This window comes from Schistocerca piceifrons, chromosome X (assembly GCF_021461385.2).
Source record: "Schistocerca piceifrons isolate TAMUIC-IGC-003096 chromosome X, iqSchPice1.1, whole genome shotgun sequence".
Taxonomy (NCBI): domain Eukaryota; kingdom Metazoa; phylum Arthropoda; class Insecta; order Orthoptera; family Acrididae; genus Schistocerca; species Schistocerca piceifrons.
The window spans coordinates 300248977-300273315 of NC_060149.1; the positions used below are offsets into that span (position 1 = coordinate 300248977).

Here is a 24339-nt window from a genome sequence, read left to right on the forward strand (position 1 = left end):
TCTAATGGCCACACTTAAGAATGTGCAAGTTAGATGTCACCCAACCAAAACAATTCAGGGGTTACGAAGAGCCAACTAATGTCCAGAAATGCAGCACCAGTATGGAGTATGTTTTGTGAAAGGGGTGCTGAAGAGATCTCTGCCCTCTTCTTGCATTGTCACTTATGCCAATCTTGTGCATTGTGGAGTACTTTGGGAAAACCTACTATTAATATACTAACTAGCCATGTCCCTGTCTACAACTGTTTCATTTTTGTAATGTTTATTTCTTGTCATTAGATAAGATGTGAATCCTTGTACTTTGTATTGTTTGTTTCTCAGAAGATAAATAAACAAACTAACTCAGGAATCAATGAAAGGTTGGAAACCTTAAGTAAATAACTCTGTTCTCATTTTTCTCCATTCATCTCATTTTCTACTCTTTCCTCTTCTAAAACTACGAAGAGTACTCAAACATGTAATTGCAGTGTGACTATAAACATTTATGGCTGTTCCAACTAGTGTGCCTGTCAGCTGACAGCTGGGCACCCACAAGGATAGGTGAGCAAACAACTGACACGTGGGCAGTCAGACAGCTTAGCTTCAGTGTTCATGATCATACCACACCAGCCAGATGCCTGTGGACAGGGGTAATCATGTTGCTAGTCACATGTGCATAATGAATGAGGTGGTCAATAAGTCTTTTGTGAACCAATTTCTCAAGAGTTTCAGATAAGGTTACTAAAAGGGAGATAGGCCGATAGAGAGGTCTGACAATAGCGTACTTTAGCCCCTCACGAACAATCCTGTGCTGGATGGATTCATTGGATGTACAGCACAGTATTTTGCTTATAGCATTCCCTCAGTAATCTTTAAGAGATACCATCAATGCCAACAGAATTCTTGCTTTTGATCTCTCTAATTATACTTTCAATTCATGCACTGTGACAGGAGATATTTTAATCAGCTTGTGTTTTTTTTTAATTGATAGCATTTTGAAGGGATAACATGGCTTGATTAACAGAATGTGTTTTTCCAGTTTGGGCTGCTGATACATCAAAGTGTTTGTTAAAAATGTCGTGTCGGTAATTCCTACCCCCCACCTACCAACAAAAATTCTTCTATGGAATAGGAGGAGTTCCCAAGGAGAAACTTTCTCTGTTTCTTATCAGATTTTATTTTTCTGTCTGTTGTACATTTTATATCACTGTGTAAATGATCAAAAATTTTTGTTGCGCCATTGTGCACCCCTGTTTGTGCTAAAGACAACCTTCATGTGGAGTAATGAATGTCATTTTTCCTTCTGGTATTGTAATTATGAACCTCACTGTTCCTCTTGAACTGTAGTGGATTATTTATAACAAACTTCATGCTGTGAAGCAGCAGTCAGAATGCCCAACTCCTTAAACAAATGTGTACAAGATGATCGTGGTTGAGTGCCACATATTCTCACAGCCCGTTTTTGTCCAATGAAAGATAAGTTACCCCAGAACATTATTCAATATGACATTACTTAATGAAAATATTCTCTCGCCCAAGAATTTGCAGTGTTTCTAACAAGGGAACCTCCCCATCGCACCCCCCTCAGATTTAGTTATAAGTTGGCACAGTGGATAGGCCTTGAAAAACTGAACACAGATCAATCGAGAAAACAGGAAGAAGTTGTGTGGAACTACGAAAAAAATTAGTAAAATATACAAACTGAGTAGTCCATGCGTAAGATACGCAACATCAAGAATAGTGCGAGCCCAGGAGCGCCGTGGTCCCGTGGTTAGCGTGAGTAGCTGTGGAACGAGAGGTCCTTGGATCAAATCTTCCCTCCAGCGAAATGTTTAATTTTTTATTTTCAGTTTATGTGACAAACTCTTATGTTTTCATCACTTTTTTGGCAGTGATTATCACATCCACAAGAAAAATTGAATCGGGTAAGGTAGAAGAATCTTTTTACCCATTCGCTAAGTGTACAAGTTAGGTGGGTCGACAACATATTCCTGTCATGTGACGCACATGCCGTCACAAGTGTCGTATAGAATATATCAGATGTGTTTTCCTGTGGAGGAATCGGTTGACCTATGACCTTGTGATCAAATGTTTTCGGTTCCCATTGGAGAGGCACGTCCTTTCGTCCACCAATCGCACGGTTTTGCGGTGCGGTCGCAAAACACAGACACTAAACTTATTACAGTGAACAGAGACGTCAATGAACAAACGGACAGATCATAACTTTGTGAAAATAAAGAAAGTAAAATTTTCAGTCGAGGGAAGACTTGAACCAAGGGCCTCTCGTTTCGCAGCTACTCACGCTAACCACGGGACCACGGCGCTCTTGAGCTTACATGTTCCTTGATGTTGCCTATCTTGCACATGGACTACTACGTTTGTATATTTTACTAATTTTTTTCATAGTTCCACACAACTTCTTCCTGTTTTCTCGATTGATCTGTGTTCAGTTCTTCAAGGCCTATCCACTGTGCCAACTTATAACTAAATCTGAGGGGGGTGCGATGGGGAGGTTCCCTTGTAAGCACAAATGTGGCTGAATTAAGTTGTTTTAGGAGTTCCAAAATGTATTTTTTTTAAATTTAAATTCTCATCAATATGGACCCCAAAGAATTTTGAACTTTCCATCCGACTTAGTATTTCCTCAGTATGTGTTGCACTTATCATTGGTGTAGTACATATAGATGTGCAGAACTGAATATGTTGGGTCTTTTTAAAATTGAGGCCGAGACCATTTGCAGAAAATCAGTTAATGACACATTTAAGAACTTCATTTATCATTTCCTCTGTTTCTGTATGTATACTCAAATTGATTACAATACTAGTATCATCTGCAAAAGGAACTAGTTCAGCTTGTTGTATACTAGACTGAAGATCATTTACATATATGTGGAACAGTAATGGACCTAAGATCAAACATTTGGGAAACCAATGCGTGATTTCTCCCCAGTCAGAATTATAGCTTCAGATTATTATATAATGTGAATTTGTCGCACACAGTTCATTAAATATTAAACTTGACTGTCATTGTAAATTGTAATGGATGTACAAGATAATGCTTATTGTAAGATTTTGATTAGGCCTACAATGGACCACTTAATTCCTGCTGAGCTTTCCTCTTAGTCTAGTGCTCCCTCATCTGGCAATATGGGTATTTTTCACTTTTGGGCCCATTAAATTCCAATTTTCAGGCAAACTTTTACCTCTGTTACTGACTGGAGAGGATCTGATGTTCTTATGGGCAATTTGTATTGTTTTGTGTCTGGAATGAAGTTTTAGTCAATTTCTAGTTCCTTGAGGCATCTCCCAACTATTCTTGCATACTTTGCATACATCGCCTTCTGTCTAGAGAGAGTGCTGAAGATCACTGATGTGAGCCCCTATGGACAATATGACCCCAAAAGAGTATCCTTTTCTTAGTCATTGCTGTTTTAATGCACACTGTATGTTGACAGAGTTCATTGTTGCCTCATATTGTGAAAAAAAGACCTTATTTTACTATCTGCAATTACATAATTATAGGCCTGCAGCTTCTAATCTCTATCAGATGGCAACTATGTTGCAAGGAATGCATGATGGTCCTTAGCAACCAATACTATCAGTATTTCAAGTGACTGCTTAAAAAGTCACGACAGACAGCTAAGCATAGTGTTTAAAAGCTTACTACTTATTCGAATCGCAGACCACAATTCTAGGCAAACTCCACGGATGACAAAACACTTGCTACAAGGAAGAGGTCTCAACCTAGAATGAAAACTCACCATAACTTAATAAACTAATATTGCTTCTTCCCACAAAATATGCTTCATTGTGAAGAGGAACAAACACCAGGCAACTCCCAAAATCTTGTAAGTGCACATCTTTATTAATACTTCAAAAAAGTATAGAATGTCCAACAATTATGAGAAACAACTCATTTAAGATAAAAAAAAGAAGTTATGGCCTTTTGCATTAACATCAAGGTTATTAGTTTAGTTTGAGAAATATGAAGGAAAAAACTAGCCACATGGAGAGAAAAGAAAAAATCTAGCCATAACTATATCAAACAACGAATTTTATCAGTTAATCTATGTTCTTTCCGGAATCCATAGTGTCTTAATAAGTGTACCAACTCACTCTATGCTCTATACGAATTGTATCTCAATAAAAAATTTAACTCTTGGATTTGTTTAAGTTGTGTTGGAGCAGCTTAGTGTAAGTGTACTCTGTTGTTCATTTAAACTGCAATACGATAAAGGAAGCTAGCAAATTACACATAACTTAAGGGCCATTCAAGCATAGCATGCCATGAACATGATTACATCTTGAGTGATACTGCATACATAAACCATATAGCCACAGTAAATATTTTATACAGATAAAAGTTGTGCAGGAGTCTTGAATGTTTTGTTTTACATCCTGTAAATAGTAAACATTGCTTGAGAGATCCACATGTGTTATTCACACTGTGCAATACCAGTGTATCTGAACAATCAGCCTGCAACACAAAGATGCATGTGTGTCTGTGTTATGTGGTTTCCCATGCTGCAACACTCATCTGAAGATGGTTGCACATCCTAACTCAAACCACTAATGCTAAAAGTAGAACCAATCACTCTGAATGAATGAGTGTATGGCATTGTTATAACTTTTTAGTAAACACAGTTGTGATTGCATTTAAGTTTTTTATTATTTGATGACTGATTTCAATCTTATAAGATATCATCATCAGATCTACATTCCCTGATGACAGTAGGATTTGCTGGCGTGTAGCAGGTCCATCTGCGCTAGTATGGTGCAGAACTGAGCACTGTACTCCACCCCAGCACTGATGGGGATCTGCTCCACATCAGCCACTCCTACTGCCATCAAGGAGTGTAGATCTGATGATGATCTCTTAGAAGATCAAAACCGGTCACCTAAAAATAGAAATTAAAAACTTAGATGCGATCAGAACTGTGTTTACTAAATAAGTTATAATATTAATAGCTCACAGTTTTCCCGGAACAGTGTTATAAAATAATTTTGTATGGCATTAGTGGCTGGGAGACCCCATGTGAGGCACTTTGGCAGCCAGGAGCAAGTCTTCCTATTTGGCGGCACTTCGGCAACTTTCACATTGTTACAGATGAGATGAAATGATTAGGAAAAAACAAATATCCCTTCCCCAAGCAAAGAAAAATCTCTGATCAGGCTGGAAATTGAACCCAGGACCCCACAACTGAGAAGCTTTCACTCTCAGCTGGTTAAATAAAAGAAGAGAACAAAAATATTTTTTTCAGCCACAGCATCCTCTTAAGTGACATATGTCATATTTTCCAAAATTAGTTAAAAATTGCAAGGGATTACCTGAAAATAATGGATAAAATTGATCCCATTTATTGGAGAAATTTTACTGTTGCTGTAAATGAAAGAATACAGAAGAGTTGGTCTGGATCCAGTCTCTGCTGGTCTTTTGTTAAAGACTGTGGCAAGCATGTGGTTCGCATATAGTGTAAAGTCACAGCAGTCTCTAAAAATGGTATGTTTTTGAACTTTTCACTGCCAAGTGTGTTCACAGTTTGCACACTGTCACAAGCAAGCATGTGGAATGGTGGATACAGATAACCAGTTAACCAGATTTGTATTTAAAGTGGGCTATCATCCTCAACTTGTCAGTAAAAAAAACCAACAGTGTCATCAAACATGATGATACCGGGTGTATTTACTGTCATTATAACAGAAAAAAACATTCAACAGTTTTCATCTCATCTTGCTACGTGCCACAACAAAGAAAGAGTTGCACATCATCATGTGGAAACATTCATTTGACGTAGTGTGGTGTATTTTCAAGACTTTACATGGTCAGTTTAACAACTTGCCTTGAACTTTTGTTAAACAACTAGTGAACTTCAGAATGGATAAACACAAGCTGCATATTACATTGCAACTAATACAGCTCAAAACATTAATCTAATGAATGTAAAGAGAGATAATTGGTAAACAACAGCTGCTGACAATGTGGCATTATCATGAGTGCAGTTATCTATGGAACCTAGAAGCCAACCCTCTGTGCATCTGAAAATCAAGCACCCACAATTGAGCAAGATGGAGCTCCAGTCGCTTGCCTGCACACTATTCCAAATCAAACTGCATGACATATATGCACTGGGAGCAGGAATCGTGTTTAATTGTCTTGGTGAATAAACAGTCATAGTGAGTGTTAACATCAGTACAACATAATTTTGTGCATCCAGCAGCTTCTGCATTTTAAGTTCAGTATGTGTTGCCATTAGTTATACACAAAGACACTTTCAGTGCATACATAGTTTACAATGATCTTAGTTAGTTCCCTGTTCCACGATTCATTTGTGCAATAAATCTTAATGCTGTGAAACAAGACATTTTACTTACACAACACAAATTAATTTTTAAATGTGGCCCTTTTTTTAAATATGCAGATGTGACTTGGTAATTCCTACCCACTGTCTTTTACACGTTACAGTAATAGAATTATTTCTATGGAATAGAAGGAGTTGTCAAAGAGAAGCTTTTACAACAGGTTTTTAAATTTTACTTTGCTATCTGTCAGAGATTTTACAGCACTGGGTAAGTGATCAAAAATTTTATTTGCAGCATTGTGCAGCCCTTTTGTGCTACAGGCAATCTCAATGTGGAGTAACAAATGTCATTTTTCTTCTGATATTGCAATTATGTATGCAATTGTTTCTTTTGAACTGCAGTGGATTATTTACAACAAATTTCATGAGGAAATAAATATGCTGTAGCAGTAGTCAGAGTGCCCGACTACTTTAACAGATGTCTGCAAGAAGATTGTGGATGTGCACCACAGATTACTCTTACAGCACGTTTTTGAGTGATTAAGACTTTCTTAAAACTGAGCTGCCCAGAACATTATTCCATATGACATAACTGAATGAAAATATGCAAAATATGTCAACTTACTGGTTTGTCTCTCTGCAAGATTTGCAATGATTCTAAGTGCAAATTTGTCAGTTATACTTTTAAGAACATTGTTTATTATTACTTTTGTTTCTGTATATATACTTGCTTGGTATGAATACAGTACTAGTGCATTCTGAATAATAATAATAATAATAATAATAATAATAATAATAATAATAATAATAATAAAACTAGTTAACTGCTTGTTGTATATTACATGGGATATAATTTAAATATATGAGGAACAACAGTGGATCTAAGACTGAACCTTGGGTAACCCTATACATGTTCTCTCTCCAGTCAGAGTTATGTCTCCAGACTATTTTGGCTGAATTACTAAGCACAACTTTCCGCTCTGCATTCTTTTGGCCATTTTGGCTGAATTACTAAGCACAACTTTCTGCTCTGCATTCTTTTGGTTATGTATGACATTACCCATTGGTTGGCTATACCATCAATCCCCTATAACTTCAAATTATCTAGGAGAATACTGTGCTTCAGACAGAAAATTTCTACATAGGTCACAGAATGCACTAACTGGTGCTATTTTATTATTTGATGCTTGTAAAATCTGGTGAGTGAACATGTAAATCGCATTCTCAGTAGAACAACCCTTTTGAAACCCCAGTTGTGATTTGCTGAGGATAACATTCTTGCTTAGGGAAATACTATTCTACAATACACAACCTTATGAAACATTTTGGAAAATGATGTTATTAGTGGAACAGGTCAGTAGTTTTTCACATCTCTCCTATCACCTTTCAAATGGAGAGGTTTGAGAGTGGCATATTTCAGTCTCTCTGAAAAAAAAATGCCTTGAGATAGTGATGTGTTACTTATCTCAGATATGCCTGGACTTGTTATATAGGAACAAATATTTAGTACTCTGATGGTAACAACATCAGAACCAGATGAGTTTTTATGAGAATACATAATTTTCTTAATATAAGAAGGAGAAGTTGATGATACATTGATTTGACTGAATTCTATGAGAGTTGCTTTTTCAATCTGAAAGCAGTATGTTACATCTACCATTTGTAGAGCTTTTACAAGGGCATGCTGAGAAGTAATGCCTCCAATTTTTCTGTGTTAACTCTTAATGCATTTTAAATAAAACTAACCGTATTAACATTTCACATCTTTACTCGTCGTGTCTAAAAGCTTATTTCTCAACGTACTCACCTTGCCAATGAACACATTTCTCCCAATGAGACATGTGCTTGTTGATACCATCACTATAGAATGTTTGATTTTGTTGACAGAGCCACAACCTCACCTCTGCTCACACCACTTCGTCACTATCAAAGTGAAGTCCTCAAAGGAGTTCTTTAAGTTGTGGAAACAGGTGGAAATTGGATGGTGTCAAGTCGGAACTGCACGGAGGATGATTGATGACAGTGAACTCACTGGACTGTTGCAGGTGTCACAACGCTCTTTTGTGGTCTGGCATTGTCATGCTGAAGGAGAGGGTGCTCCATGGTAGACAAACTTTTCTGCATTTAGAAACTTGATTACAGCACTGTCTCTCATGTATCTGCACAGTTACGTTACATACTGTCACCTTATATGCTACAAATCAGAGCCCTCTAGTGGCTGAGGGTTACAACTTGTGTCAGTGAAGCAGGAAAGATGACCGAGTAATACCCATGGGAACAGAATAAAAAATTCTGAGACAATACTTTTCGGCACACCCTCATAGTAGTGTGCAAGTCCATATGCTGTTCCATCGAAACTGAAGTTTTGGAAGACATCAGACACCAAACCTCATCCAGAAATATTGCCTGACCTGTCAACAATTGACAAATAGTGTAGTAAGGTGAAATGCAGTCTTTGTCAGACATCTACCTTATCATCAGGAAAATGCTGGACATTTGTGGGAGGAATGCTTGAATGTTCTGCAGGACAGTATTTGGATTCTGTCTGGTTCTAAGATGTGTACAGTTGCCACCTGGTTAGTTTCTTCAGGGGGAATCTGGTCTGATGCCTTCACTGGGGTGTTTGGTATTTCCCATGTCTGCTGTCCTGTTACACAGTGAAATATCCTTGCCACGGCACTGTAGCATGCTGCTAGAGGGGTAAAAACAAATGTTGTATCCCACTGATAACTGGAGGATCACGTGGTAATTAGTTTCTTGTCTTTGAAGTGAACAACACTGCAACAATCAGAGTTGATTTGGTGGAACTGTACAGCGACAATATACCATGAGCTGACATTAGTTGGTTCAAATGGTTCTAAGCACTATGGGACTTAACATCTGAGGTCATCAGTTCCCTACACTTAGAACTACCTAAACCTAACTAACCTAAGGACATCACGCACATCCATGCCTGAGGCATGATATGAACCTATGACCGTAGCAGTCGCATGGTTCTGGACTGAAGCACCTAGAACGGCTCGGCCATAGCGGCTGGCCCATTAGCTGGTACAAATACTACCACTGCAGTCAAACATATTATCTCAATGCCTAAGAATGAAGTGGTAGACCACCTCTGTGAAGAACCAGATATTACAAGGGAACTGAAGGCCCCGACACTATACGATCAGTATATTACAACTGAGACAAAGCGTAACATGTAAAAATCAGTCGTGGATCAGGTTTAAGTGTTTTGCATGACATTTTAAATACAGCAAAAACTTTCAGGGGTTGGGTCGTTTGGCGGAGGAAACCAGACAGCGAGGTCATCGGTCTGATCAGATTAGGGAAAGACAGGGAAAGAAGTCGGCTGTGCCCTTTCAAAGGAACCATCCTGGCATTTGCCTGAAGCGATTTATGGAAATCATGGAAAACCTAAATCAGGATGGCCGGACGCGGGATTGAACCGTCGTCCTCCCGAATGCGAGTCCAGTGTGCTAGCGACTGTGCCACCTCGCTCAGTAAAAGCTATCACCCACTAGATTCTGCAACTGCTCACACCAATTCAGAAGCTCCACTGAATCGAAGGAGCAACATAAATATTGCAGCTGATTCAGACATTATACAGGTGACTTCTGTAACCACCTCATTATGGACGAGTGTTCAGTTTATCACTTTGGCCCCAGGTGAAGGAGAAAAGGGAGCATTGGAAATGTGAATTCACTACTAGCAAAACAGGCATAAACCCAACCATCATTAGGCAAGATGATGAATGTTTTTTGGGACTGCCATGCTGTGTTTTTACCAGATCATGTTCACAAGGGGGCAAACCATCACATGAGTGTACCCCAAAATCTCCTGACAAGGTTGCAGGAAGCTGTGCTTTTGCTCCATAATGTGTTAGCTGATTCTGCAGGATACTGTCACACTTGCTACTTCTTTGGGCTATCAAATTCTCAACCCCCATCCCTGCATATCTCCTAGCACAGCATCCAATGACCTTCTCCTACCAAGATGAAGAAACAATTACATGGCAGGCATTCCCAAAACTAACAATGAGATGATTCTCGAGGAATAACACTTCTTGAATTGCCAAAATGCATGCTTCTATACCCAAGGGCTTCACCAATTCATATGTCTTTGTGAAAAATGTGTCGCACTGAATGTGGAATTTGTATAGAGGGAAAAACATCACGATCATGTTTTGTGGTCACAACCTGGTTTTTTTTCAGGTGAAAAAACTTTATGACTACACCTTGTAAACACTTAAAACTGCACCCATTTGAACCTGCTTGTTGTATTCAAACCTTGGTCTCCGTATACAATCCTATTTCACCACCCACTTTCCCCGTATTACCATAGTGATGATTCACTGATGACACAGTAATTCAGTACTGCACAATGCCATACCAACCTTTATAAACAATGCTTAAGGAAAAAACCAACGTTGTTAGATGTTTGTAGTGAAAAGAACCTCAAGCTGAAGTCACATTTTACAAATCACCTTAAATATCTAAGCTCTGTAACCCAACTTTTGCATTGTGGATAAAATCAGATTCTGTAGATACGAACATCAAAGCAGACTTACTTTTCCTATTTTCATTCACTAATGTCTAGAGCCATCAAACCCTCAGATAACTCACCACTAAGGAGGAAAGCAATTGCCACACAGAAGTGTGTAATAAGAGTAATATTTGATGTCTGCTCTAGAATCTCTTGCACACAGCTGTTTCAGCAGTTGGGCATGCTGACAACAGCTTTTCAGCAGATTTAAGCCCTTATCAAGTTTTTTGTGAACAATCAATCACAGTTTGAAAACAACAACATTCATAAGAACAATATTTCAGGAAATCAGCCATAAAACTGACTGGATACACATCATAGTGAGATCTTGCAATTATGATCCACAGAACAAGCAAATAACTAACTAACTGTCCACATTTCAGTCTAGTTACCGCATACATTTCATTGTATTGCATTTCAGTTCAATACGTCTCATTAGTTATTTGATCTATCTACATAATCTTCAGTATTCTTCTCTAGCATCATACTTCAAATTCCTCTACTCTCTTCTTGTCTGTACTGTTTATTGTCCACATTTCACCTCCATACAAGGCAAACACCTCCATAAAATACATCCAAACAATTTTATACTCAATATTAACAAACTTCTCTTTCTTCAAAAATGCTTTTCTTGCTACCGCCAGTCTGTATTTTATATACTCTTTACTTGAGTTATCATCAGATATTTTGCTGCCCAAGCAGCTAAACTCATCTACTACTTTTAGTGTGTCATTCCCTAATTTCCTCAGCACTACCTGATTTAACTCCACGACATTCCATTAGCTTTGAGGTACCTTTGTCGATTTTCACGTTGTGTCTTTGGATTGTAATTGCAGTCTTATTTCTGTACCAATTTTATATAATCTTTTGCTCTCTCTACTTCATTCCTGCTACCTCCAGAATTTCAAAGGTTTATTCCAGTCTCCACTGTAGAAAGCTTTCTCTAAATGTATGAATCTTCCATATTAGTTATACTGTCAGTACTGCCTCCTGTGTTCATACATTGTTCCAGAACCGAAACAGATCTTCCAGAGCTCAGCTTCTGTCGGTCCTTCCACTGTATTACAATTAATTCATGTCACTATTTTACAACCATGGCTTATTATAGTGACAGTTCTGTGATATACACTCCTATCAACACCCATCTCCTTTGGCACAGAAATTAGGGTATTTTTCCTGTCACATACCTTAGATACCAGGGAACTAGTTTTATTGATAATTCTGACAACACTGTATACACCATGTACCTTGTTTCGACTTAAGTCTTCCAGCAAATAATTCTCACAGTATCATATGTCCCACCTAACATTCATCTAAATTCTCTTTCTTTTCCTTTATATTGCTTTCAAGCTTGTTTCTTTTGTACAGCCATTACATGCATTTCTTCCATCCTTAAGACTTCCCTCCTTTGCTTAAAAGTGGCTTGTCATCTAAGCTCTTGATACTTTTAGTTAAGCGCCCACAAACCAAACATCGTCACCGTCTTCATCATCATTGTTGTTGTTGTCGTTGTCATGATGCTCTTACTGCTACATTCTTTTCTCCACAGATTTCTTCAATTTTCTACTGGTTGGCATCCAGTTTTCTCATGATCATTCACACTGCTAGAGTTTCACATTAATCCTTTATTAATTTCTGCCTTGCCATTTTGCATTTCTTCTCACTCTAATCTTTTAGATATCTTGACTTCTGCCTGTTCCACTTGCTGTGTTTTTATGTTTTCTCAGTTAAATTCATTATCTTTCATATTATTCAAGGATTTCTACTGGCCCTTGTTTTTTGCCTATGTGGTCATCCCATTCAAATCCTGTTTTATTCCCGTCCATTTTCTAATCAATCGTCGTCTAATGCTCCCTTTTTTCCTGCCTTCTTGCAATTTCTTCAGTTTATATCTGCTGATCATAACCAATAAATTATGGGTGGTCCAGATCAGAATCTATAATGTTTTGCGGTTTAAAATCTTGTTTAGATATCTCTGTATGCCTACTATCAATCCATAATCCATCTAAAACATTCCAGTGTCTCAGCTAAGATTATTAAAGTTCTACTAGATGCTTTCCTCTAAGTCCTTTCTCCTGATACATATTCTCCTACAACCCCCCCCCCCTTTTCTTTCTCTTCTTACTCTCAAACTCCAGCCCCCTCCCCCAAATCACAATTAAATTTTCGGTTCTCTTAAAGATCTGAATAATTTCTTTTATTTCATCATATGTTATTTAATCTCTCTCATATGTTATTTAATCTGCAGAGCTATTACACATAAAAGCTGTTACTACTGTGGCTATGACTATATTCATTATGCTGTTCACACTAGTACATCCCAATTTGTATCTTCTCATTCATCACGAGATATACTCTGGCATTAAGCTTATTTGGTTGTGTGTTAATAACAGTGCACTAAACTGAACTGATGGCCTGCTCTTTCTGTCAATGCACTTCATTTACTCCCACGTAACTTCAAGTTATCCTTTTCACTTTTTAACTTCTTTAACCTAATTACCCAATTAAGTGATCAAACAATCCACACTTTGATGCATGGAATACAAGATTTGTTTTTCCTGACAACACCCTCCTGAACTTTTACCTCCAGAATATTCCACCCAAAAGGATGTTATTATCAATCAGCCATACAGCAGAGTTCCTTGTCCTTGTGTAATCTACAAATGTAGTTTCCATTTTCTTTCAACCATTCACAGTACCAACGTAACGAGACCATCTTGGGTAATGTTAGGAGGCCAGATCAGTCAATTATTCAGACTAATGCCCTATTTACATGAAGCATTCTGTAGTGTCTCGCTGTGAGGACTGCTGACTAACCCTACTCTTCTTTCAATTTTCACCTCTTCTACTAACTGAAATAGATAGGTATGGGCCACAGACCAGAACAAAGCATGGCTTTAAGCACATTTCGCCGATTAAGGAAGTACAGGACAGTTACAATTCAGGGAAAGAGAGAAATATCTCTCATTATTACAACACATGCAACACTGGCACATGCCCAATTCTAAAATTATAGAACTAAATAATGTAAACATATGAGAAAAACAACAGGTCTACCAGTCTTTGATGTGAGTGATGTGATGTGTCTACCAATATTCACCCATCTACCTCCACTTTTTTACTTCTTTTACGGCACTAGGAAGTATGTCAGACTGGGGATCAGAGTCAAACCAAACACCGAAATGTTCAATCACCACTTGGTTCTAGAGCTTTTGCATGGAGTTAACATGACGGTCTGGGATGAGAACAATCCAGCTACATCAGGTTTCTTATTTCAAAATACACTAAATCCCACCATACCTGACTGAATGAGGTATTTTTGATAACTTCTTTACTTAGGTCATTACATATTTCATTGTCTTCGAAAGTTCAGACATCCTTACATTTATTACCACCTATGGTACAAATAAATTGTTGTCATGAAAAGAATATATGCACATCAGAAATTGAGTCCTCATATACATTCCTTAAGTTTTGGAACACTAAAGAGAGAAAGATTTTTTTTTCTTACATTAGAAAAAAGAGCAACTATGAATTGATACACAAAGCAATCAGTGAAAGAAGGTACCTGATACACAAGAAGTAAACACATCAACATGACCACTCTGCAAGCCACACTTATGTGCCTGGTAGAGGGTTCTTTGAGCCACTTCAGACAATTTCTCTACTGTTCCAAACTCTTACAGCACTTGGGGAAAATGAACACTTAAATCTGTTTGTACAAGCTCTGATTTCTCTTATTTTATTAAGATGATCATTTCTCCTCGTGTAAACCGGTGAAAATAAATTATTTTTACATACAGAGAAGAAAGCTGGTTTTTGAAAATTTTAGGAAATATCTCACCACAATTAAAAATGTCTTTGTTTTAATTATTACCAACTCACTTACGTATTGTATCATAATGGTAATAATGGGTCATCGTAGATAAGTTTTGGATGTTGCATAAATTTGTGCCAATTTGAGCAATTCAGGAAAACTGGTCACATAAATTCAGTCTAAACAAGAAACAAGATGAGTAATACAATAAAACAGATTATTTTTTCCTTGAACAGTGTTCACAATCAAGCAGAATTTTATTTTGAAAGGTAATATTTTCACATTTAACTGGCAACATTTATTATGATCAACACAATTGTGATTTCAACTGTAAAATCATTTCAGTGTGAAAAATAATACTGCAAGGCACTATTATTGGGAATGTACAAAGCAGTGTACTCAGTTGCTGGGATTTGTTAAGCTGCAGTGGAAATGATGTTGGAGGTGAATTATGTTTATATAAGCTCGACAAATGCCTCAGCATGAAATTTTCCATTTAACAAGGATAATACTGCTAAACTGTCATCACAATTACTGGAAATAAAGCTGACAAACAAATATGAAAATTTTGTCCTAAAAACTGTAAATACATATTTCGAAATTTTAGAAGCTAAAAATTGACACTGTAGTTTATGAATCACTGCTACTTTTCAGGTAGAATCCTGTGTACAATGTGGTCCTATAGCAGGCTCACTGTTCACCATGAATATAAAGGACAAGACAGATAATACTTGAGGTCAACTGAACTTACTGGTACCCAACGTCTGATGTCACTTCATAGTGTTACAAAATAATGTTGAGATGTGTGACACTACAGATGTGCAGACAGGAAAAGAGTAGAACACTGACAACATTTTTTATACAATTTTTAAGTAGGTTGCGGTGACAGACTGATAGGCAGTGTAGTCAGGGGACTGGGTGATTTTGATTGCGAGCTGATAGAGTGGTATCAAAAGCTACAGTTAATCCAATGTTTGTAGTCCTATGAAGGTATTCCCAGATGAAGTAGATGAACTGATTTGGTATTGTTTGACGATGTGACTGGTAATCCACCGTAAGTTTCAAGTACTTAGTGGTATCTGTCCATAATGATTTAAGGCAGAATGGCCACACAATACTGGAAACAAAAAGGAGGATGCTGAGGTGATAATGATCATCAAACTAACATCTAACCAATCCTTGAGTGCTTTTCCAGGCTTTTGGACACTTAAGTTGTAAGAGGCCATCAAATGAAAATGAGACACATGGGAAAATGCAAGTAAACTATTATTTTAAAAGTAATCACAATAACTGTTCATACATTTATCCCACTACAAGGTAAGATGGTCATTGCCTTCATGGAAAAATATTTGCAGTTGCCTGAAGAACCATTACTGTGTCCAGGCACACTCCTCTTTGTCCCAGGCAAATTGATGGCTGTGAGTGCCTTTCTTCAGGGCTCCAAAAATATGGAAATTGTATGGTGAGAGATCGGTACTTTATAGAAGATGTGTAAAAGCTTCCCAGCAAAACTTCTGCAGCATACTCTGAAAAACCTTGGGGATACATGTGCCAGCTGTAGAAGTTTTTCTGCAAAGCCCTCGCACATCCTCTATACAGTCCTGATCTCTCCCCATGCAATTTAAATATTTTTAGAGCCCTGAAGAAAGACATTCAACTCTATCAATTTGCTTCAGACAAAGATGTGCACATCTGGGTACACTCATGGTTCCGTAGGCGATCACAAACATTTGTCTGTGAAGGCAATGACGATGTTGTCTCACAGTGGGGTAAATGTGTTAACAGTTATGGTGATTACATTTGAAATAATAAATGATTTACTTACTTTTTTCCTTCTGTCTTGTTTTCATTGGATGTCCCTTAGAGATCAACAGAGGAGATACAAAACATTCAAAGAAGAGCTGCACAATACATCATGCATTTATTTACGCAGTGCAAGGGTATCACAGAAATGTTCAACAAACACAGTGTTGAGATGTTGCAGGAAAGATATTGTGAATCACAGAGAACCTTTAAAATTCTGTGAGACTTTATTTCAAAATGGCTGAAGAAACATAGCATTTCCTTCCAAAAGTGTCACCTGTGGTAACCACAACACTAAAATTAGATAAACCCAGGTGCCTAGAGGGGCAATACAGCCTTTCTGCCCACATCAGCCTATGTCAGTGAAAAGGATTTGTGGGGGCACTGAAGTGGCTCACAGATTACATATGTGGATCAAATGCAGCTGTGTCTTTTACCTGTTTTAGAAATACAATCTTACTTATTTTTTAAAAATAATTTGCCGTTTAATGTGCTATGTATTATAATTTCCACAACTGCAGATGTGACCTGCAAGTCATTTTCAAGTGATTAATGTTACAATTAATATATTTTCAGCACCTTAACCACCCTATCGAAAATGAGGAAATGATAATAGGTTTAAATAGTACACTCAATGGCAAACATGTCATTTAAACAGAGCCTTACTCTTAATCTGTTCCACACTTTCCTCTATTATAAATCATACATGAGTAAAATTATTGATCTCTCTTTTTTTTATTTATTTTTTTTTTATTCACCGAACAGTGTGATTGTAATCTTTATCTAGGTTATGTTGGAAGACAATAATTTGGTTAAGAGTTGGCAAAGCCGCTGAATATGAATGTCAAATAAATCCTGCTACCAGGCTATCAACTGAATAATATTTTAGCACCCTATACATGGAAAGAGGATTTCTTTATTCAAGCAGTGGCTGCTCAGATTACTGGGTGAGAATGAGTGGACCTAATTCCAGACCATTCCACTACATTCTCAATACACAAATAAAAAATCTATTTCAGCAGCCAGCAAGCTAACAACTAAACTTGGGTAACTGTATAGATTGTTAAGGTTGGTATGAATCTTTCAAATTAAGACTACACATGAAATGGGCCACTACTCAGCAAACATCATGCTTATGAGACTTCATAATATTATCACAGATGCTCATCGTCAATATCCACCACAGGTGCTCATAATCAATATCTACACAACAAAACAGATTCCAGGAAAAATATTTACCTATGTCACTCATAAAACATGGCTACAGTTCTTGTTTCTGCAGCGTTATTATTGGCTTTGTAACCGTCAGTCAAAATCAAATATACACTTGTTTTATGATACTCTGCCGTTCAATACTAAACACTGTCTGTGCCTCTTAATACAAATTCTGTAACACAAACATTTTCCACTTGTCCGCAGTGTCTATAATACATTCAACAATATTTACTTTTGAATTATACTTCTGTGTAAAGGTACGAGAGGGTAGCCTATGAAAGTGCTGTCTTATACTTGGAATCGCTATTTCTGTCTCAAATTATGATACACTGATTTAAAATCTCTAATATTACTGCCGCATGGAACACAATTACAAAAACTACGAAAGATATTAATTATGACATATGTGTATATTCTCAGGTAGGTGCACTCCCTTTGGTTTTCATCATAAATAAATGTTTTAACAATGACATGGCCCATATAATATAGTCCAGAATATGTACGAAAAAACTAGCGAATTCAAAAGATTATAATCAACATCATTTTCATGCACGTTTACGTTAAATAAACATTTTATTCGCAATATTCTAGTGTTTGTATTTTTTGTGTATGAAATCATTTCCTGCAGTTTTTCTCCACTCACGTGTAAGAAACGAAAATTACTTGTGTGAGAATATATAATACTTGAAGACATCTGAATCCTCCATGTACTCTTTCTCAGTATCATCAGAAATCAGACAGCACCAGTTTATTTAACTTAGAAACTGGTTATATTAAAGGCTATGATTATCTGGGATTAATGTCAACGCAAACACAACTGATTGTCTCAACAACTTTGTCTTCCATTCATAGGGTACAATAGCGCGTGTTAGTTTCCGCTCTGAGCGCAGCTGTCAATAGTATCATATTTATTACAGAACCAGGTAGAACGTTGGAAAGGTAGTTATCTCAATTTGCCTGTTACTATCTGACAGTCAAGGCCTTTCTGTTTAATTTATGTATTGTTTAGATGGGACATGCCTATAAAAAACGGGTTGTCAAATCATCTACCTATCCTTTTTAGCTATACAGCAAGGTGTTACATAATCAAATTACGGTACCGCTTCTCACATGTTTTGATGTTGCGATTACGTTTCCTATCGAAACAAATGAACGTTGCAACAGTGCTTCAGCAACAATGAGTCAAGAAATTTAGACATTTACATTAAACAGCACCAACCTTGATATGACGTAACAGATATTCAATTAAGGCCTTCTTCTTCATACATTTCTCGTCATCTTGGCACAGTCCACGATTTAAACCCATGATCAGAGTTCTTAACAATCCTCCTTCGATGCTGTCCCATATCCACTTCGGAGTATAGCATAACATAGCTTGAAAGAAAAGCACGAAACACACCCACTGATAGTAAGTGTAATACTTCTTGGCATCTTCGTCGCCGAAGTCGTTTGCGACTCCAGGGTGTGCCACTTCACTGCCCACTTGTCTTAGGAAAGCATCCGGCATCGTAAACGTTGATGTAATCCAACAATACGTGTTTATTGGCCTGACTGGTAATCCATTTACAATGCAATGTATGGGGTTGCCAACATACTGCGTGGCCGTAATAATGAGAGAACATGTCAGTAGCAAAACTGTGGTGAACAAGTTATGAAGTCTGAAAATGGCATTATCAGTAACGATGTCCTGCCACTTCAGGTATTCCTTCAGCCCTCCCAATAATTTATACATGTTGACAGCACACGATCAAGATGGCGTCAGAAAACAACCCCTGAATTAATTTCCTCTCAGCAGTTCCTGATAATACACAAAATTTTTAGCATTTCCGTTGGTCTGCAGAACTGTAACAAGCTCTTTTCCCCGTGTAGGCGATATTTACATCCGCGAATGCTGTTCGACACACAAGCGAAAACGCACACACTGCCACCACACTCCACGCTTGCAACTGGACGCTACACCGAGCGCCTCACGCTTTCTTCTCGTAGTGATTCCAGTTACTGCGTGAAGCGGTCGCCACCACTACCCTCCCCACTCCGCGGGATCCATTCTACTCGCTAGCCTCGCGCCAGGCGCCGCACAAATCACATGGAGAATGCTACAGCTTTTCCGTAACTCATACCGTTGCCTGTGCTGTAAAACTGTACAATCACTTCTCAAAAAAGTCACCTGTTAACAGTACCGAATTATGTTTTGTTTTGTTGCGTTGTTGATGAATGACGTTGCGTGGACGTGTTGGACAAGGCGACTTCCGCGTCAGCTGGGGTGGTTTGTTATTGTTTACTCATTTTGGCGCGACGATTCGAACTCACGTGTGTGCAATCCTCAAACGCGGCGTAATGTTTGAGATGTGATACCAGTTAAACATTTCGCAATGTTGCTAAAAAAGGTTTATAAACGCGGTCCTGATTCGTTTTGCTAGTTATATCAATAGACTAGCACTTCCAGTAAGATCGTGTTTAGGATTGAAATGAAGCTCTGTGGTATCCAAACAAACTTTTCTGTGAAATATATGTGCGGAAGTCACACTCGCCAGGACCATCATCACACTGTAAAACCAGTCCGCTTTTTACTTATCAAAAATTTGATTCGTAAGTGGGAGTATGAGGGCTCCTGTTTTGGCCTGGTTAACCAAATACAAGAGCTTTGTGATTTCCCTGAGTAGCTCTTCGTGCATGTCATAATAACATAGTAATTTTAATTATTCGAACATATAAATATATTCAGATTGTGAAGGGAGACGAAAATTTAATAGTCATGGGTGACTGGAATTCGAGTGTAGGAAAAGGGAGAGAAGGAAACATAGTAGGTGAATATGGATTGGGGGACAGAAATGAAAGAGGAAGCCGCCTGGTAGAATTTTGCACAGAGCACAACATAATCATAACTAACACTTGGTTTAAGAATCATGAAAGAAGGTTATATACATGTATGGAAGTGAAACATGGACGATAAATAGTTTGGACAAGAAAAGAATAGAAGCTTTCGAAATGTGGTGCTACAGAAGAATGCTGAAGATTAGATGGGTAGATCACATAACTAATGAGGAAGTATTGAATAGGATTGGGGAGAAGAGAAGTTTGTGGCACAACTTGACCAGAAGAAGGGATCGGTTGGTAGGACATGTTCTGAGGCATCAAGGGATCACCAATTTAGTATTGGAGGGCAGCGTGGAGGGTAAAAATCGTAGAGGGAGACCAAGAGATGAATACACTAAGCAGATTCAGAAGGATGTAGGTTGCAGTAGGTACTGGGAGATGAAAAAGCTTGCACAGGATAGAGTAGCATGGAGAGCTGCATCAAACCAGTCTCAGGACTGAAGACCACAACAACAACAACAACAACAACATAAATATATTTACTCTTGAAGTTAGTCTGGATGCTAATCGAACCCTGCAAATTTTAATTTTTATGGGAAATAGAATACGTGAACAACTTTCAACAAGAGAATGCACGGGGCACCAAACACAGTGATATGATAAACAGCCGTCAGATTCCAGTGTACAAAAAGTGTTATGCCAATTACCCAAGCTATCTATCCTTTCCCTTTCCGAGATAGCAATTTAACTCAAACGACGTCGTTGCTGATGGGACGTTAAACACTAATTTTCCTTCCTTCCTTTCCGGCTTGGAAAGTTACTTCAAGACAAATTATTCTGACACTGAGAACAAAATGCGCGCGACTACTCCACGGATAATCATCTTGCAGCTGCAGAAGACCTACCTCTCCAGGGTAAAAAATCGATTGTTTCCTGTTCTCAGTTACTAAGTGTTTAAAATCTCCATTTTTATTTTGTTCTTGTAAATCAAATGTAATTCAACCGTTCGTTGCAGCAAAGGGGCAGTCATGTTTATTACATTGTCTTATTGCGTTTGTTAGAAAAAAACTGATATGAAGATATCTCCAAATTCTAGAAATAAGACTAATACTTTTAAAGAGTGAAATGTCATTAAAATGAGTGACGTGTCCTTTTCCGTACAGTTGAAACGTTTATTCCTGTGAAGCCTAGGAATATGGTGAAGGTGTAGCAAGCTCTCACAAACTGTAAGTTAAAAAAGACAATTACCAAGCAATGGAAAAACTGCTTTTGTGTTAAACTTCAGTTTTCGCTGTATTTTCTGTGTGTAAGAACGCTATACAGTTTTTTTTTAATTTAATATTAGGACTGTTTTCTTTCAGCAAGAATATAACGTTAAATATTAAGATTTCCAAGGAATGCAAGAACTAATTAACGATTTGTAACAGCCAAACTATAACAACATTTTATTATTCGTCACCTCCTCGTTCCATTTTTGTAAAACCGTATAAGTTAAGACTGTTCCGGTAGTTTGAGTTCTGATTTAGAAGTTTGGTGACTTCTTGTCGAAACAAGAAACTAAAGAGTTCCAGACTTAAAATTACTTTCGCACCAAATAATGAAAAACACGTACATTGTGATTTTACATTATTGACCCAATCAAATATAGCAGACTAACAGTTGAATTTGCGGGCTCTTTAAAAGAGGCATGGAGCAGAGGCAGCAAGGAGACTGAAAAGTCTCCCCAGACGCCAGTTACCCTAGTTACACCACTGCGCTACAGTTTCCTGATTTAAATTCTATACAAAGAGTGGAATGAGTATGAACGACACACTGATCATGAAAAGGGCGAGACCAAAACGTGTGTTTGACTTGCTGAAACAATGCTCTGTTGTTGAAAGCGTCGTTCGGACTTACTAAGTGCTGTAGTCACGCGATGACGTCACTGACGAGCACAAATTAGGACCCATGTTGCTCCCAGAATGTCAGCTAGGACAAGCAGGGACAGTTCGCTGGAAGCTGAGCTGCGACAACTGGTGCAGTTTCCCCTCATTTCTCAATTCAACACCGCGCACCCTGCTTGTGATGGACTAGCAGACGACGAAATGCTATCTTGGTACATAGCTAGGCTCTTTGCAAAACATGTCAAAATTTAGAGGAGCCGTCTTGTATCTGGCGAGGTGGGGTAGCTGGTTTAAGAAATCTCCCAGGAAACATATTATCTCACTGCGAACAAAAGGTAGTCCTGATTCTCAATAATGTTTGTAATGTCAGGCATAATTTCCAAAAATGAAATCAAAAGCGAAAGTAAACTTATTAGAATGAAACGAGACGGGTCATTTTAAGCATTTAATGGTGTTGCTAGAAATATGTGTTGTGTTACATCAGAACCAACTTTAATTAGATGAACAGTTAGCTTTATGCATAAAGAAATGGATTAGGTATCGACCTTTGATGACCGAAGAGAACGGTAATTTCACATACATTTACATTATTACTCTGCATTTCACAACACGATGCTTGGCAGAGGCTTCATCGAATCACCTTCAAGCTATTTCTCTTACATTCCACTCTCGCCCAGAGTGCGGGAAAATCGAACTCTTAAATATTTCCGTGCGAGCTCTGAGTTCTCTTATTTTGTTATGATGCTCCTTCTCCTTACGCAGTTGGGCACAAACAAAACATTTCGGAGGAAAAAATTGGTGATTGAAATTTCACGAGGAGAGCCTGCTGCTATGAAAAACGCCTTTGTTTTAATGAATTCCACCCTAATTCGCGTATCATACCTGTGGTACTCTCCGCTTTCGCTATAGTACAAAACGAGCTGTCCATCTTTAAACGTTTTCGATGTCCTCCGTCAATCCTGTTTGGTGTGGATCCTACATCGCCCAACAACAATCCGCAAGAGGAAGGACAAATATAGTGTAGGCAATCTCTTTAGCAGACCTGTTGCATCCTCCAAGTGTTCTTCTTCTTCTTGCGTTACGCCCTCTGTAGGGCCACGAGTAACCCCTTCTTGGACTGCATTTTCCTCTTCTTCTCCCAGAACCTCTTCATTCTTGCTCTTCTTCTCTCCCGCTATTCTTCCGAGATCTTCAGTGTCCGTTTCTCCTGTTGGCTCCAGTGGTGACACTCTAATCTTTTCCTGTATTCTTTTCTGTCATTGATCTCCGGCATATTGGTCGATGTATATTTGTTCCTCCAATTTTCCTTTCCTTCAACCTTGATCCCCAATTCCAACCAGTCCTTCCGAAGTTCAACAACCCACTTGGGTCCTGTCTTTCCCCTTGTCCTCCCTGTTGTTTACCACACTCTCTTCGTCATTCTGTCCATACTCATCCTAACCACATGTCCAGCACCTTGCCCTTTTGAGTCTGATTTCCCCGGATATTGCTCTCATGTGCCGGTACAATTCTTCCCTAGGTCTTCGCATCCACCTCTCTCCACCTCCTTTGGGACCTAGTATTTTTCTCAGTATTTTTCTCTCTTCTTTCTCTAGTTGTTCTGCCCCATTTCTTCCTAGTGTCATCGTCTCAGCAGCATATAATACTGCATTCCTCACCGTTGCCTTGTAGTGGCTTAATTTTGCCTCTGTGGATATATTATTTTTATTGTATATCTCTTTCGTCATGCAGAAGGCTGACATCATCTTCTTCACCCTCTCTGTTATTCCCTCCTTGCTCCTGTTCCTTCCTGTTATAAATTCTCCCAGGTATTTAAATTTGTCCACCATTTGCACAGTGCCTTGCGGTCTTTCCCAGTCTGCAGTGGTATTTAATGTCTTTGTCTTGTTATAGGCGATCCTCAATCCCACCTTTCTGGTCACCTTACTTAAGTTGTCGAGTTTTGTCTTTGCGTCTTCTCCCGTGTCACTATTGCTATGTCATC

The 24339-nt window shown here is 38.2% G+C and overlaps 1 protein-coding gene across 1 annotated transcript in view; it reads right to left on the minus strand.

Annotated features, from left to right (window-relative positions):
- The window catches only part of LOC124721427 (innexin inx1), a 28980-nt gene extending 9319 nt beyond the window's left edge, over positions 1-19661 (minus strand). The window contains exon 1 of the mRNA XM_047246401.1: positions 18875-19661. Within this exon, the coding sequence (XP_047102357.1) occupies positions 18875-19387 (513 nt within the window). The 5' untranslated portion in view covers positions 19388-19661. The remainder of the gene's footprint in view (positions 1-18874) is intronic.
- Positions 19662-24339: the final 4678 nt, after the last annotated feature.